The following is an 18,452-nucleotide window of genomic DNA, read 5'->3' as shown; positions in this document are numbered from 1 at the left end:
ACTTGGTGTATAGCGAGAATAGGAGAGGGCCTAGAACAGAGCCCTGGGGGACACCAGTGGTGAGAGCACGTGGTGCGGAGACAGATTCTCGCCACGCCACCTGGTAGGAGCGACCTGCAATCCAAGCGTGGGCCGCGCCGGAGATGCCCAGCTCGGAGAGGGTGGAGAGGAGGATCTGATGGTTCACAGTATCAAAGGCAGCCGATAGGTCTAGAAGGATGAGAGCAGAGGAGAGAGAGTTAGCTTTAGCAGTGCGGAGCGCCTCCGTGACACAGAGAAGAGCAGTCTCAGTTGAATGACTAGTCTTGAAACCTGACTGATTTGGATCAAGAAGGTCATTCTGAGAGAGATAGCAGGAGAGCTGGCCAAGGACGGCACGTTCAAGAGTTTTGGAGAGAAAAGAAAGAAGGGATACTGGTCTGTAGTTGTTGACATCGGAGGGATCGAGTGTAGGTTTTTTCAGAAGGGGTGCAACTCTCGCTCTCTTGAAGACGGAAGGGACGTAGCCAGCGGTCAAGGATGAGTTGATGAGCGAGGTGAGGTAAGGGAGAAGGTCTCCGGAAATGGTCTGGAGAAGAGAGGAGGGGATAGGGTCAAGCGGGCAGGTTGTTGGGCGGCCGGCCGTCACAAGACGCGAGATTTCATCTGGAGAGAGAGGGGAGAAAGAGGACAAAGCACAGGGTAGGGCAGTGTGAGCAGAACCAGCGGTGTCGTTTGACTTAGCAAACGAGGATCGGATGTCGTCGACCTTCTTTTCAAAATGGTTGACGAAGTCATCAGCAGAGAGGGAGGAGGGGGGAGGAGGGGGAGGAGGGGGAGGAGGATTCAGGAGGGAGGAGAAGGTGGCAAAGAGCTTCCTAGGGTTAGAGGCAGATGCTTGGAATTTAGAGTGGTAGAAATTGGCTTTAGCAGCAGAGACAGAAGAGGAGAATGTAGAGAGGAGGGAGTGAAAGGATGCCAGGTCCGCAGGGAGGCGAGTTTTCCTCCATTTCCGCTCGGCTGCCCGGAGCCCTGTTCTGTGAGCTCGCAATGAGTCGTCGAGCCACGGAGCAGGAGGGGAGGACCGAGCCGGCCTGGAGGATAGGGGACATAGAGAGTCAAAGGATGCAGAAAGGGAGGAGAGGAGGGTTGAGGAGGCAGAATCAGGAGATAGGTTGGAGAAGGTTTGAGCAGAGGGAAGAGATGATAGGATGGAAGAGGAGAGAGTAGCGGGGGAGAGAGAGCGAAGGTTGGGACGGCGCGATACCATCCGAGTAGGGGCAGTGTGGGAAGTGTTGGATGAGAGCGAGAGGGAAAAGGATACAAGGTAGTGGTCGGAGACTTGGAGGGGAGTTGCAATGAGATTAGTGGAAGAACAGCATCTAGTAAAGATGAGGTCAAGCGTATTGCCTGCCTTGTGAGTAGGGGGGGAAGGTGAGAGGGTGAGGTCAAAAGAGGAGAGGAGTGGAAAGAAGGAGGCAGAGAGGAATGAGTCAAAGGTAGACGTGGGGAGGTTAAAGTCACCCAGAACTGTGAGAGGTGAGCCATCCTCAGGAAAGGAACTTATCAGGGCGTCAAGCTCATTGATGAACTCTCCAAGGGAACCTGGAGGGCGATAAATGATTACAACATGCGTATAGGCTGTAGTTGTTTTAACGGAATGGCCTGAAATTGTTAGTTAGTTTTTTTCCAGCTCCGATTTACTCGAGGCATAGCCTATAGGCCAAGATCCCCATACCAAACAGTTCAGTACTAATATGTGTACCGTTACACCCGTAGTAGACATCCTCTGTCTTTCCATTGTGAATGGATCCACTAGCAGACTGCTTGGGAGATTTTGAGGTTGAGATGAATAATTACTACTGTAGTTTACTGGGGTCTCCAGGGACCCAATTAATTACAGGGAGGGAAGGAAAGTACTTCTAACTTCCTCTCCCTCTTCTAATGGCTCCATTTAATCAACAACCAGTCAGGGAAAACTAGCAAATGAGAATGTAATGTTTTACTACAGTACGTTGGCTACAATTAACCTCTCTGAATGTTGGCCCCCGTATGAAGATATTCATATAGCACAGGATTAAAAGGAGCTCTGTCAGGACCGGTTTAATTCTGTAGTTCAAAGAGTGAGTTTTTAAAAATCTTATTTGACAGTTGGGACTTGTTTTAGGTTATTCAATGCACCTCAATGAATTTGCACGCTTTCCTTCCCTCCGTTCTCAAATATTGTTCCTTTGAACCCAAGGTGGATGGCGGCGCAAATTGGGGCTGACTGCAACAGGACGCTCTATCTGTTTCTGGTTTGCGATATTGAACTCGCTTGAGGTTTTTCATACTTCGGGAAGAATTGCATGTGCCATATATACCAGACCCGTGCTAATAGTCACATCTGAAAGCGCGAGCACTGACTTTGAAATTAAGAGGTCATTTGTTTTTAATGAAAGTTATCCCCCCCCGAAATCACGCACACAGTCTGCATTGATGTTAAATGCGCAGCCCTTTGAATCCGAACACGCTTCTCTTAAAAGAGTAATGAATAGGAGAAAAAGATTTACCCATCAATACCCATTTTATTCTCTGCAAGAGCAGTTGAGACGCCGACCTAAGGAAGCGATCATTGTAAATCATTGAAGGAGCTTGAAAATATATTTTGGTCATTGGAATGACATCAAATAACACTCCATTGAAGGATGTGACGAGACGATGGTTTAAAGAATATTCAGACTCAAACCTGTTTTTTGTTAGGCCAATATGTAACGTTACAATGAAAAACAACTAACCTGTTAGAAAAATTGCTCCCAGGGGGGTGTTCTGTACATCCATCAATGTTTTGCAGTCATGGTAACACGAACATGTTGTGTCCAAAATGGCACCCTATTCCCTTTTATATTGCACTACTTTTAAAGTTTCATGTGTAATAGCTGTATTTTCATCAACATTTATTATGAGTATTTCTGTGAATTCATGTGGCTCTGCAATATCACTGCATGTTTTGGAACTACTGAATCTAACACGCCAATGTAAAATACGATTTTTGGATATAAATATGAACTTTACCGAACAAAACATACATGTATTCTGTAACATGAAGTCCTATGAGTGTCATCTGATGAAGATCATCAAAGGTTAGTGATTCATTTTATCTTTATTTGTGCTTTTTGTGACTCCTCTCTTTGGCGGGAAAAATGGCTGGGTTTATCTGTGACCTAACATAATCGTTTGTGGAGCTTTCGCTGTAAAGCATTTTTGAAATCAGACACTGTGGCTGGATTAACAGGAAATGTATCTTTAAAATGGTGCCTAATACTTGTATGTTTGAGAAATTAGATTTATGAGACTTCTGTTTTGTATTTGGCGCCCTGCAATTTTATTGGCTGTTGGCGAGGGGTAGTCCTAGACAGGTTAAATGTATTTGGCAAAGGTGTATGTAAACTTCCGACTTCAACTGTATATTCATATCACCAAATAACTGACTAAAATACACTGTTTTGCAATGGTCTATAGTAGCCTCAACAGCACTCTCTAGAGTAGCACCATGGTGTAGCCGCAGGACAGCTATTTTCTGTCCTCCTTTGGGTACATTGACTTCAATACAAAACCTAAGAGGCTCAGTTCTCACCCCCTTCCATAGGTTGGATGACGTCCTACGGAAGTCTATCAGAGCTCTTGCAGTATGAACTGACATCTAGTCCATCCAATCAAAGGATCAGAGAATGAATCTAGTACTGAAAACATAAGCTACAGCTAGCTAGCACTGCAGTGCATAACGTGTGGTGAGTAGTTGACTCGAAGAGAGAGAAAGACCACAGTTTAACTAATTAAAGGGAAGCAGCAGAGAGAGAGAGAGCTAGCTGTATTTCGTTAGATTTTTTTTCTTATTTTACCTTTCACGTAGTTAATGCAGGTCATTTAATATTCAACAACCTGACTCAAACAGAGAAGAATGCTATTTGTTAAACTGGCAAAGGCTATCCAACTCTGCAACTCTTCCAAGTTATTGTAAGCTTTCAGTTTTATTTATTTATTGCCATCGGGACCCGCCGGTGTAACTGCTAAACTGCTTGCTGTACAGGGATTGGATTGTGGGTTCACTAACGCGTTAGTTCTAGTTTGTTGACTATAACGTTAATATGGTGACAACCAGGGGTTGGAACCGGATCAGGGAACAGAACCAAAAAACAGGAAATAACAAACATTTTCAAGGAACAGAATCAGAACCATTATTTTAAACATGAACTGTTTTTTCCAGTCCCACAAAAAAATGCAACAAAGTGCCTATGCAAAGGCCCTCTCTGTCACTCAGAAACGTATTCCAGTGTCTGCCTCACTGCCTAAAAATCTGTGCCTGTGTGTGTGTAGGCAACCTGCCTCTCCCCCTCGGAAGCATAGTCTAGTAGCCTACTGACGTTACAAGCACGATTCAGAAATTAGGGAGAGATTTTTAATTGGAAAATAATGGATTAACCTTTTCAATGCTAGTTAAAGATACTATAGTTATCATGTCTCACAATGGATTTATTAACTACAAAAAGGTAAGACGTGTTTTTATTTTTATTCTGGTGCTGCTCTGCACACACAAGCTTGTTAGCTAGCTAGCTGGTCCAACGTTAACCCAACTTTCTGAAGTTCAGACATTCAAAGTTAATTCATAGAAGCCGCTCCTCTGTTGGTATAATTATGTGGGCCTAATTCAGATGATGCTGTCATAACAGCAACATCCCCTGCACTTCAAGCCAAGTGTCCTCCACCCTCTCTCGCTCTCCCCCCAAAATTTCAGTCGCACTCTACACTCGTCTGTCCAATGTATGTTAAAAGCTTGCCTGCTCCATAGCAAGCTGCTCGATCTGCACTGATTGGTGAAGTAATTGAATGTCGAGCTAAATTAAAAATAATACTGTATATTTAAGAGTTTTAAAAAGGAACGGAACGGAACGATGTAAATTGTTACTTTTTTGGGGTTCAAACCGGTTCAGAACTTTATTTTGCTGGTCGGAACAGTGGAACGGAACAAAAAAAACTGGTGAAAATAATGTAGGCTGTGTAGCAGTTATGGAATGAAAGTTTGGCTTGGAGAGGTTTTTGTTCCTGGTCACAGACAGCTGTTGTGTTGTGCACTGAAGTCCACAAGTGAAGAGAAAAAGTGAGAGGAGGAGATCGTGTAGATGCGGGAAGGAATTATACAAAGAGCAAAAGTGATGATGCTGTATGTGGCTCTTATGAAAGTGAATTGTGTGCGAGTGATCAGAATTGTATTCATTCCGCCGATTCTGTTGCAAAACGTTTCGTCAACGGAAGCAAACGTTGAGGAACCTACCTGAATTTGTTGAATAGAAGAAAAAAAAAAGGGGGGGGAAATGTTTTAGTTTTTGCAACTGTTTGGACTAATGATTACACCCCAGATCAGCTAGATGCAGGCAATAGTGTGCAAGGCGGTATTGAATGTGTCATTGTCTGTCACCTTGATTACTCCAATTTTTGTCTCTCGAGCTGTTTTATAAACTTTCATTTGTAGGCTAGATTGTAGCAACCTAATGATGTGTATAGGGCAAATTAGAGTATCAAGTATCATGTAACCTATCGACATTACATTGAGCTGGGTGGATTGAATATGAATGATAGTCATCCAATTTGCTGTATTAGAAATAATTTTAAAAATCCCTCATCTTAAATGGCGCCGACCGTCAGTGTTTTAGAATTATCGTTTGTAAACTTGATACACAGACAATACAATATTGAAAGTGAATATATAAATATGGAATTTCAATATATTCAATTGCATTTTAAAACTATGCAACATTTATGAATTCAATTTGTGCATTACAAATTCAATATCCTAATACAAATGAAAATTATGGAATTGAAATACAATTTCTTTTGGCACTGAAATTGCTCCATACATGCGCATTAGTCAGCTAAAGTGACGTTCTGTTGCCCGATTTCTCATAGACCTACAGAAGGTTGTGTTCATTAGGGCACACCATAGGAAAACATTTTAAAATTCTAAACAAAATATGTGTTTAATGGATAGGTCCAGGCAGTCCATCCCTGTTTGTCTGTTTTCTTCCATTTGGTACCTAATGAACACAATTCTGTTAATGTATTTGTTTCTTTCTGCTGTGCCCTGTATTCCAGTGATGCTGCAGCCTTTCGACTACGATCCCAACGAGAAAAGCAAACACAAGTTCATGGTGCAGTCCATGTTGGCTCCCCCCGAAATGACGGACATGGAGGGAGTGGTGAGTGTGTCCCATCACCCGTCCTCACACACACACACACACACACACACACACACACACACACACACACACACACACACACACACACACACACACACACACACACACACACACACACATACACATACTAGAGAAGAGATGCACCAATATGAAAATCTGGGCTGATAATAATAAAAGATATTTACCTGACCACATATGCTCTTATGGCTGATATATCATGCATACCTGATCATTATCTGCCGATACTGATATAAAGAATATATCGTGCATACCTGACAATAATCTGGTGATACCAATATCACTGATATATTGTGCATACCTGACACACACACACACACACACACACACACACACACACACACACACACACACACACACACACACACACACACACACATGCTTTGCATCCCATAGAACCCAGTTATCAGCCTAGGCCCTAAGGTCACACCCTGAGGAAGATAAGGACAAAGAAGGGATAGCGGATCCGTGACCCTAGGCCCACAGCCTGGAAACATTCCCTTTAAGTGAGATTTTTTTTAAATTTTAACCATTCCTCTCCCTTACCAAACGGTTTGTCCTGTCTGAACTAGTTTAATTTGGCCAGAACTAGCTAGAAACCATACAAACAGTGCATGCAATATCCACTGTCACCGCTTTGTGTGTGGTCTTGTTCTCTCACACAATATCTGTCTGTTTGTCTTTCAGTCTCGTTTGCATGCAGTAGTAGGCCTAATCAATCTCTTGTGGGCTTTCTCTGCAGTGACAGGACTCTTGAGAATTTGGTTTCATATTGCGATTAAGAAACACACACAGGAACACACATAGGAATGGTGAGAAACTAGACACCGCCGAGCCTGAAATCAAGCCGACGCTTTTGCCAAGCCCTCTTGATTGTGACAGAACAGAAAGGTTAGATAAACACTTCACACAAGTGGAGGAGGACAATGGGAAACACATCTCACTGCCGGTAAACCACTGTCCAGTGTGGTTTCCCTTGCCGTTGCTGACAAGTCTTGGCTGTGGTCTCTCTTTCCCTCCATGTTTCTCTTCTTTGTGGCCCGTGGATATGGCAGTTGGTGTAGACGGGGAGATGATTTTTCAGGCACGACCTCAGGCCCAGCTGTACCTCTCCCTACTCTAACCCCCATTTTATCTCTGTCTCTCTCCACCATGTCTGTCTGCAGTGGAAGGAGGCAAAGCCAGAGGAGCTGATGGACTCCAAGCTGAGGTGTGTCTTTGAGCTTCCAGCAGAGAATGAGAAAACGGTGGGTTCCATAGTCTCTCACCTCGCCCTCTCCGTCTTCTTCTCTCTTGCAGTTTTTCTATATGCACTTGTCTCTCTTTGTCTACCTATCTCCCTACCTCGGTCTTTCTCTTTATTGCTTCCCCCTCTTTTCTCCTTCCCTCTTTCAAGTGCTCCTCTCTGTTCTCATCTCCTTCTGTCATCCTCTCTTTCCTCTTCCGCCTCTCACACACACTTATTTTTCTCTCCATCTCAGCCATTACACGCCTGTACAACTGGTGATTTAGTCAAGTGGAGAAAATCCCTGTCGGCCTGTCATCGGGACAATGTGCCGTGGAGAAGAGGCAGAGCTCCCCTTGCCAAGCCCCAGCCATAGTTCCCTGATCCACTCTCACTTGTCACACACAGTTTATTATTGTTCTGATTACTCAGCAAACCACACTCGGCTCTTAGGAGATAATTTCCTCCCGGGATGAGCAGAAAATATAATCCCCATAAACAAAATGAAGGGGAAAATGTGCTTGGGCTGTTTTTTTTGGTTGGTGAATTATGAACAGCGAGATACAAAAGCTGGTTTCCATTTTCACTCCAAACTATGTGGCACAACGTTGCTGCTCCCAGCCATGTATCTGTTTTTGGAAGCTCCCCGGGTGGATTGGGGGATTGCACAGCGTAGGATTGGGTGTGTGTGTGTGTGTGTGTGTGTGGGCGGGCGCCCGTGCGTGCGTGATCCCTCTGTGCGCACCTGCCTCCCTGTGTGCGTGTGTACGTCATGACTGCAATCACTACCAGCCGGGCCTGCAGCTGAAGAAGTTACCAAATGCAGTTTGTAACATTCACCTTCTCCATATTGATTCCCAATTGTATGACATCACATTTTAAGTATGTTTCTGCATATGTACTGAGATGTTCAAATAAACTTAAACCCTCCTACCCCTCCACCCACAGCACCATGACTTGGACGCCAACAAGATGATGTCGTCCAACCTGCTCAAGTCGGAGTCATCCACACTGTCCATGAAGTCCATGAGCTCCACCCTGGACGATGGCGAGGTGAAGAAGATCATGGAGGAGTGTAAGAGGTTGCAGATGGAGGCACAGCGGCTACGGGAAGAGAATAAACAGATCAGGGTAAGTTATTCTGCGTCCCAAATGCCCCCCTTTGTAGGGAAAAGGGTGCCATTTGGGATGGGGCTGGATAAGTAACCACTATCAAATTCACTGACAGGGATATGGATGCAATGACTCAATCAATGGCTATGTATCAATAATTTAAGAGTAAAAAATGTATGAATCAATCCCAGATTGCCTCTTTAAAGAGGAAAGGCGACGAGTCTGACTCAGAACCAGCCCACTTCCCGGCGCCCGCCACCTCCCCTTTTAAGTAGTGCCAGAGGCGGAATGGCTCTTGGCAGCTCCCGCCCCAGGGCCCAGATTAAACTAACAGAGCCCCCCCCACCCGCTGTTGGGAAATGAAGTGTGTTAAAAGCTGGCGCTTGGCGGAGTCCAAAGGGGCTTTGGTGACGATTTAGGATGAGGATAATAATGATGGTCATTCCCCACCCTCTTTCTCTCTTTCTATATTTTTTCTCTTTCTCCATATCTACCTCTACCCCCCCTCCCCATATCTGTCCCTCTCTCCCCCTCACTCTCTTCCTATCTCTTTCTCCTCTCTCTCTGTCCCCCCCCTTCCAGGAAGACGATGGCCTGCGGATGAGGAAGAGCAACGTGATGTCCTCCCAGCACTCCTCCCACTCCATGGTGAAAGAGGAGGGGCTGAGCCTGCGCACGGTGGCCCTCATCGTGCTCTTCTTCGTGGTCGGAGTCATCATCGGCAAGTTGGTCTTGTAAGAGCGAGTGGCAAGCGAGAGACGGCCAACCGCATGCTTTCGGGGGATTGAAACAAACGACGGATTTGGGATTTTTGGTATTCAGAAATGCTATATCAATGGGGTAGTTTTGAAATCGTTCATTTATGTACTAATAAAAAAAGGAGATACAAAAAAAAATCCATCATGTTATGAACAAACCAACGAGAGTTAAAAAAGCAACTGATCATTACATAATCATTCTGGCCTTCCTCCCAAATACTTGCACCACCAATACAAGATGACGAGAAGGAGGAAGAAAAATGCAGATCATTAACCAGGTTTCCATCCAACTTTTTTTATGCAAGTAAAGTACGTTGGATAAATGTCACGACAAGCCGGATGGAAACAGCAAATGTGTCGGTAAACTTTCCAAATGTCGACAAACCAAAATACACTAGACAAGGTGGGATCTTTTTGTGTCAGTGAAAAGGTGGTGGAAATGCCTTTATGCACAAATATTGATATAATAACCATCATTTCGAAGTAAACTTGGGAGTCACGCGATGATCTAGTATGTGGTCCTCCGACTATGACTCGGGAAAGCATTCAGTTTATTAGGCTACAGATGAAATAAGTTATGATGAACTTCACAGGGTGGTGAAAGTGCACGGTGATGAGCTTGATGCTCCTTTCCAATAAATAGAGGGGGTCTTATTCTGGTGACATGATCATCGATGCTTGGCTGCCGTATGACAAAAAGAATCTTGCTCTTTTGTCCATAATAATCTCATCATGTAGTAAGCTATACTCACACTGTATCTGCAAGATTTTGGCTAGACTGCACGTGCCAAGACCAGAGTGGGCACATTCGCTAGGCTATGTAACGCAACAGTTTTTGTGACAAAACCATCAGTAGATTTGAAAATGCGATGGAAACCTATAAAAAAATATGTATATGTACAGTATATTCGGTACATGGGGAATTTAACTGCAAAAGTTATTTTTATGTGCCCTATGTCATCACGCACAGCCTTTTATCTGTCAATTTGATGGAAACACATCTCTGGTGGGAAAATGTGCATCATTTTTTTTAATGCCGATTTTAGAATATTTGCATGATTATCTGTCGCCAATTGGATGGAAACCTAGCTATTGATAGTAATTCAAAGCAAATGATTTTCTAAACACCGGTGGGTGCAGTTGAGTCAGTTTGCGTTGTGTGAATGTCGTTTTCACATATTGTTTATTTTTCCAAGAGGCCGTGGGCATACTCTGTGTAAAGAATCGATAGTAACCCTCTAGTAAAGTGATGCAAGGTGCGCAGCACTCTTTTTGGCTCACCTCCTGTAGAAAATGATTGACAGAGATGCTTCAGAAAGTAGGTAACCCCACCTATTTCTGAAGCATCTCTGTCAATCATTTTCTACAGGAGGTGAGCCAAAAAGAGTGCTGCGCACCTTGCATCACTTTACTAGAGGGTTACTATTGATTCTTTACACTGAGTATGCCCTCGGCTTCTGGCAAAGAAGAATAGCTGCTGCTTTGGCAAAAGCTAATGGGGATCCTTGTAAACCAATACGCACAGGGCTATTGTCAACCAAACTGACTCCTCCAAACAGAGGCTTTGTATAGACCGGCGATTGGGGAATACCCTTAATCGATACAGCAAACCCCCGCCGCCTCCCCCTTATGTTTGTTCAAGTGAGAACATTACCCCTCCCCTTTGATTGCAAATACCCAGGTTGGCAGTAGATTCTTGATTGCATGCGTCCATAAAAGAGTATTACATTTTTGGGACATTTTTTATTTAATTGAATTGCTTTTATCATTGTGATGTTTCTTTTCAGCTATAGGTTTGCACAACTCAATCTTCAGATTATTATTATTATTATTATTATTGTTTTTTTTGTAGTGTTTTTATGATTTGAAAATTGTTTTTTTTTTGTAGGGATTGAGGCATTATTTAAAAAATAACGCAGCTAAATGAACTCCGGGTCGGTTGGGACTGGGTTACTGGATGTAAGCCTTTTGCCTTGTGACCGCTATTGGTAAGTTATTCTATGGCAGGAAGGAAGTGACGAAACGGGAGAAACGGTGCATGTAGAAGTGAATGAGTTTTGGTGAGGTCTAACCCAAAAGTAATGTGCAATACTGCTGTCAGATTTAGGCCTGTGTCGTATGTCAGGGAAATAGGTCTGTTCCTGCTTTTTTGTTTTGTCAGGTTTTTTCCTTCTCCAAGCCATACATTTGTTGATCTTGTCAGGCAAATGTATGTGAGTCATCATTTGAATGGTTTATGCTGTCTGTTCACCGTGCTGTGACAGTCCACTTAACTCTTAAAGAACACTTATCCAACTACATGGTCATTGTCTTCATCAGCCCCACTACAGTCATCATCAATAGGTTTTGATGCTTGTTTATTTGTTTCTCATTGAACTGTTATACCCATCACTACACTGAAGTTATGTTAATTTGAATGCACTATATTCTCAAGAATGCTTTTTCCCTGTATCTATCAATGTAACTGTTTTGTTAGTTAGCCAACTCACTGCATTTAACTCACACAAAAAAAAAAATGAAAGCACACAAAAGCTATATCCTGAAGGGACCATTCTTTACTATTTAAACGTTTTGTCCTTAACAGGATTCATGTCATACACTCAATTTATTTCATCTCACTGTTGCCTATTATGGATTAAAGAATGGATAACTTGCAGATGGAGGTATAGAGTTGAGGAAAGCGAGAGTGTAACCTACTGTATCTGTCTACGTGTGAGCGGAGTGAAGGATAACTTGCTGCTTAGGGCGAGGGCAGCACAGGCCTGAGCTAAGTCTTCCTGACCGTGAGTCACAGCTCGCTGTATAGTCACGTGAATCAAGCGTTAGCCAGGCTAGAGCTGAGCTACCATCCCAGGAGTTGTGGAAACACTACAATTGACCTGTCCTGGAGTATCTGACCATCACCGTGATCGATGTAAACAGTCAGGCAACTGTTTTGTATGTATATAAATATCTAAGAAAAATGCATATTCCTAGTCAAGTAGTCTATGGTGTATAAAAACCAACCTTGTTGGACTATGTAGCATCTTAATAAATTCAATGAATAAACCCTCTACCAAATTGTGTGAAATTATTTCCACTTTGTTCAACGAGCCGTCCGGCCCATACTCCATCTGACTGAGAAAGATGAGTACAATACAGCCCTGTTGACAGGTTTCATCTAGCTAACACATTAGGTTGTCAAAGTTCAAATGTTTCTGGTGTTTGGTGTCAAGCTCATCACTGTGTCCGAAGGAAGACAGTTGGAAGACACCACTTTCCCAGTCAAATAACTTCTTAAATATTTGAGAGGGGGAAATGTCAGCATCTGAAATTAGCATTCCCCTCACAGCCAATACATCACCAATGATATCTATGGCTACATTAGTGAGCTTGTTCATTTTTGCTTCATTTGGCTGCAGTTCATTTATTTTTTACTTTGAAAATAAGGTTTCCTTCTGGTAATTAATGACCACTTGGCCTTTAAAGTGTAGTGTTGAATAAGAAGTCATTTTATTCATATTATATTGTATCTTTAACACCCTGCAAACTTTCTGTCAGCACTTGAGGTTTCGGTAGTTAAGCATGAGTTCAGTGAAGTGTGCTCTCAGGACGACCTCTGAGGTGCACCTGGAGTCCGTAGCAACTGTGGAGTTTAAGTTGGTGGAGCCTAGGTACATCTGGAGACACCGTTGTGGAAATTACCCCTTAAGTGTTTCGATTCAGCTTGGGAATTGTGTAATTTCCAAGAAAAATCACAAAGGAATGTTCTCAACTGTGATAATGACAATCGACCGCATGCGATGCACCTGAAAGCGGGAATCGGAAATACCCCTTAGCATTGACACTGGGTTGACGTGACAATTTTCCATTGAAATGTTTATATACACTTAAAGGAGGAATTTACACCAGAATACTTGTCATAGCGATTTAGGAGGAAATGGATGGTTTCCAATAATTGTCCTCACAGACCTTATGCTAGTCTGGTGGATGAAACACTACAGACGGTTTTTACCCACCGTAACCACAGGTAAACCACAGATGTTCTGTGTTTGAGTTTTGGCCCTTGATTGGGTACGTTGCAGTGTACAGCATGGCTATTTGAATGCCTGCAGACTGACGGAGTGGGTCCCAGAAAGTGCCCGTCTATGGCTAAATTGCCTTTTAGGCCTGAATTATCTCAATCCTAAATTAGGTTGTGCTAATGTCGAAACCCATAAGCAAAACTCTAGGTAGCTAGCTGACTCAATTTATATTTATTTATATTCAAACAAGAAAGATTAAGTTTATATAGATGTAACTGTCCTCCAAGAAAATGTATCCTCTGTAGGATGAGACAATGAGGTGTGTTGCAGATCAGGACTGTATCCACTTGTTCTCCAGTTTAATGGTTATCCTCCCCCTCGAGGGTTGTGACTTCTCCAACAACACTGCGTAAGATTACATGGATAGTCAGATTTATGATAAGTTTGTTTAAAATGTTTACATGCTTTGCAAGAACAACCAATTCACTAATAATCCTGTTTATATGGATACATCTGAAATCTGGCTACCTGATGAAATAATAGCTGAAAATCGGCAATGAAATTAAACTTTCTACTTATGTTTTTTTTGCGAAGCCTATATGATTCTGAGTTTGGACATGTAAAGTTTGTATGCGAAAACTATTTCTAAGATGCATACTTAAAATGTTTCAAAACTCACTTCGCTCGCCCATAAGGAGGCTTACGCTACCGGTACTGGCACATGCACAGATCAAATGCAACGCTGGAACTCCGATTAAGCCATTTACATGTCTTAATAATTCAAAAGATTGCTCAGAAAACCAGGTGTTATTCTTACTTTGATTTTGACCTCACCAATTAAGAAAATCAGACTAGTGTTTACATGACTATTGCCATCATCGGTATAATATCGAATGATTCATGTGCATGTAAACTGACTCACTGTCTCTCCCACCACTGTATTTCAATTAATCTGGTACTCATTGAGGTGTGTGCTATAAAATGGATGTATGGCTGTGTTTCTAAGTTGGAAAACATATAAAACATTACTGTCCAAGTACACTGCATTCAACTCTGCATCAAGTACACTTAATCCCCATCAAATAAGTTTCTTGGTGTTAACTGTATGCCATAATTAGTGTTGGCAAAGAACAGACTATTGTTTAACTTTTGCTCAAGCTCATGGGGAAAATAATCCTCCTTCCAACAGCTTGAGCAACAAATAAACTAGCATATGTTCAGCTTTTATTTGGTTTTCCTTGCAGACCTGTAAGCTTAACCCTGAACATTTTGAACGGCCCTCAAAGCAGAAATATTTTGCCTGACGAAGAAACCGATTGCATACATACAACCCATTTCAACCTGTAAATATGGTCAAGTAAAGACCATGTTAAGTTCTTTGTGCTGAAGATTTGTCCAGTAACGTTAACAGCAACAGAGCCCTCACAATAGATTGCTATTTTGGGGGTCCTTCAATCCACAAAGGTTGATCTTGTTTCTCAATCGGAGACAACAGTACTGGCTGTTGACTAGTGGGACCTAATAGATTTGTTGAGAGTAACTTGCTGAGGATTTCTCAATTTTTCCAGATGAACATTAGGTCATGATATACAGGACCCTGCTCCTGGCAACCAATGAGACGAGTAGAGTACGCCAAGTGCAGCAGCTCTGTGGTCGAACACTGCACTTTCTTCATTTGTTTCAAAGAGGAAAGGAGTTTACATTTTATAATAGCAATGCATTCTCCGAGCCAGAGAAGCTAACATACAGCTGATGTTATTTTTATGGGACAGCTGTAGCTCATATACGCACAAAAATAATTGGATTTTCTTAACAGAGCTTGAAAGTGTGAGAGAGGAAGCCTATAGAGTGAGAGAGGAAGCCTATGGAAGTCATTGGTGCAAACAGTGACGTAAAGCTTTTCACTACTTTGGCTTTGTTGTAAGGGTTAATGTATGGGCTCTGCTGCATATAGAGGATTAAAGGCTGCCAACCATAATGAATATGAGGTGAGATGCTCCAAAAACAATTTCAGTATGTTGGCCCTTGGTGCACATTTTTCTCAGTAGTCTACAATCAAAAGACAGGATGAAGTATTCTCTTACGAGGGCATTAGTAAGACAAACCCACTGAAATGGTTGAGGTTTGGAAACCCTGTTTCGCTGAAAGAAAACCTCTCTCAGCATTGTTTTGCTTGTCTTTTTTCCACTTATTTTAAGGAGCATTCTTTTCCTGTAGTAATGCAGAAAGTATGAGACTTATCTGAGACCCCACTTCAGAATCCAAACTTTCCCACAGTTGGTGAAGCTCTCCAGATAATTGAATGTCTGAACACATTTTTAGATGGCATTGCGCATCAGTTTGACAGTTACAATGGCATCACAATGGAGTTCTGGTTTTGCTAAGCTTTCATCCTAAATCAACCTCTCAACGAACAGGCCGCTCAACAAACTCTGCAGCCAACATTGGACACAATGACACATGTACCTGGAAGCATTCGGGGCGCCGCTATTTCACCAAATGGGGATCTGTTAAAAAATATATTATTTTTTAAATAATTTATGTTTAATGATGCCTGATTGCAAACAGGTTGGCCCGTAATTTGACCTTGCCTGCCGCTCAGTTTTTATGACGTGCAACAGAAACCGCAAACAGATTGATGAAAAAGCGTTCGTTCCCCCCTCCTGCCCTTCCTCAAACATCACCACCCTCCACCCAGCCAAACCCGTACACAACCAGGGTGGATCCATTTGTTGTTATTGGCCCAGTGGTGGAACATGGATTTAGGAGGCTTTAGAGTCCATTTAATGACAGATCCTGCACATTCGTTTTCTGATAAATGCCAGTCATCTTTTCTCTATCCCTCCCTCTCTCGGTTTTTCGTTAGATTCTCAATCCAAGACTGGAGTACACTTGCTCAACCCCGAAAGATTACCTCATGGGGCTAGCAGCCACCATCACTATTCTGACAGGAGTTAATCAGAACAGTATGTTGCCTTTGGAAGTACCTTATATGCATCTTTTTTGCACCAGCGGAGCCAGCTACAATCTTTTGTCCGTTCTTTCACAGAACAGCTACAGTCTTCCTATTTTATTATTCCAATGATGATTTAACAATAATATAAATGGACAGGTCAACTACCAACCAAAATGATAATCGTCACAGTATCTATAAATCCTATGGATAGAGGCGAATAGTGAGACTACATTTTACAGTTCAACTTGTTGTCTTGAAGACTTTCAGCGTCAGGTCATTAAGTTCGGAGAGGAACTTTTGCAAACAATTATTTAGAGTTCGTCTGACCCATAGTTAAATGAATAGGAACATAGTGCATTCTCTATAGTGCATAGTCTTTCTCATTCAGGCAGTCTAATAGGCGGTGGGCTGTAGCAAGCTATCTGCTTTAGTTTTCAAGATGATTGATCTCTGTTGAGGAAGGAGCTGTTTTTTGCATGTATTTCTTCTGAACATTTACGTTTGTTGACAATGTCAATTCTTGAAAGGTAAAAAAAAAAACGTACTTTTATGTTCGCTAGCTGGACATGCAAACATCGCATAGTAAACTGTGAACCAATCAAAAACTATGTACTATCCATCTCTGCTAATCACGTTATCCGTAACTAAGGTAACTTAGTAGACAGCTGGTGACAGCTCGAGAGAGATCTCTGTCCGATTAAAATGCTGTCAAGTAAAGATTTTTTTTGGAATCTATCTAGTTATAGAAACATGATACCATCAATGCAAGCTATAAATTTACTCCCAATTTCGAACGCAGAAACCTTAGTAATGTAGCTAGATAGCTACCTAGCAAACTAGTTACAACAAGTAGATATGCTGCTAGCTAGCAGGTGCAGATACTAGCTAGCAGGTGCAGATACTAGCTAGCATGTCATTCCCGGACAATGAGTGCTTTAACTATCAGTTTATTCCAAGTAATAATTTAAGACTATAGCTAATATATTCATCAAGGCAGGACCCACTAATTTCCTCCATTCATTCATACTGACAAATAAAAAATGCCTGTCAATTATCCCTGTCAATAGTTGGAAGTAGGATGATTGTAGAGCACCCGGCCTCTGACTGTCAATGTTCATTTTCAGAAAAGATGAGTGTCACAGGGTTGATGCCTAAGTGAGTACATTGCATTCAATGGGTGGAAGATGAGTATCACAGTGTTGTTGCTTATGTCAATAGGAAAAGATGTCACTGTTGTCAATACATTGCAGTCAATGGGAAAATGTAAGTGTCACAGGGTTGATGCCTAAGTGAATACATTGCATTCAATGGGGGAAGATTAGCATCACAATGTGGAAGCATTTTTTGTTTTATATATTTAACCTTTTTAACTACTGTAGGCAAGTCAGTTAAGAACATATTCTTATTTACAATGGCGATCTATATCAGCCATACCCAGACAACACTGGGCCAATTGTGTGCCGCGCCCTATGGGACTCCCAATCACGGCCGGTTGTGATACAGTTTGGAATCGAACCAGGGTGTCTGTAGTGACGCCTCAAGCACTGAGATGCAGTGCCTTAGACCGCTGCGCCGCTCGGGAGCCAATAGAGAAAGGAATCACAGACATTCTCTCTATTCTATCTTCTGCCTCTTTCTCTGTCCTATCTCTCGACAGACAGACATATGAACTCAGACAGAAAGACATCCACAGACAGGCAGGCAGACACAGACCGACAAACATATAAACTCACAGACATACAAACTCTAAACTCAACCCTAGAAATAACCCTAGCTTCATGTCCACATCCAAGCTCAACTCTAGCCATAACCCGAACCCTCCACATCTTGGCTCTGATTTTGGAGTTAGGACAAGAATTTAGTGTTATGGTTAGGGTTAAGCCAAGATGTTGAGATGAAGTGAGGGTAAGGGTTGAGCCAGGAGTTGATATGAAACTAGGGTTGGGGCTAGGTTTTGGGTTGAGCTGGGAGTGGACATGAAGCTAGAGACTAGGTTTCGGGTTGAGCTGGGATGTGGACATGAAGCTATAGTTACGGTTAGGGTTGAGCTGGGAGTGGACATGAAGTTAGGGTTAGGGCCTCAACCCTAACCTTAATCCAATTAACAATTAATTAATGTACCCATCCCCCCACTACATGGCAGAAAGGTAGGCCTAACTTGAAGCC

At 42.5% G+C, this 18,452-nt stretch overlaps 1 protein-coding gene across 2 annotated transcripts in view; it reads left to right on the top strand.

Annotated features, from left to right (window-relative positions):
- LOC139565805 (vesicle-associated membrane protein-associated protein B-like) overlaps positions 1-12,381 on the top strand; it is a 33,349-nt gene extending 20,968 nt beyond the window's left edge. For both annotated transcript variants that reach the window (XM_071386398.1, XM_071386389.1), the window contains 4 exons: positions 6,109-6,212; positions 7,397-7,477; positions 8,404-8,586; positions 9,151-12,381. In XM_071386398.1, the coding sequence (XP_071242499.1) occupies positions 6,109-6,212; positions 7,397-7,477; positions 8,404-8,586; positions 9,151-9,306 (524 nt within the window). In that variant the 3' untranslated portion in view covers positions 9,307-12,381. The remainder of the gene's footprint in view (positions 1-6,108; positions 6,213-7,396; positions 7,478-8,403; positions 8,587-9,150) is intronic.
- Positions 12,382-18,452: the final 6,071 nt, after the last annotated feature.

Source organism: Salvelinus alpinus, chromosome 2 (genome assembly GCF_045679555.1).
Source record: "Salvelinus alpinus chromosome 2, SLU_Salpinus.1, whole genome shotgun sequence".
In the NCBI taxonomy this organism is placed as follows: domain Eukaryota; kingdom Metazoa; phylum Chordata; class Actinopteri; order Salmoniformes; family Salmonidae; genus Salvelinus; species Salvelinus alpinus.
The sequence above is the reverse complement of the archived record's forward strand: the minus strand, read 5'-3'. Positions and strand labels throughout refer to the sequence as shown.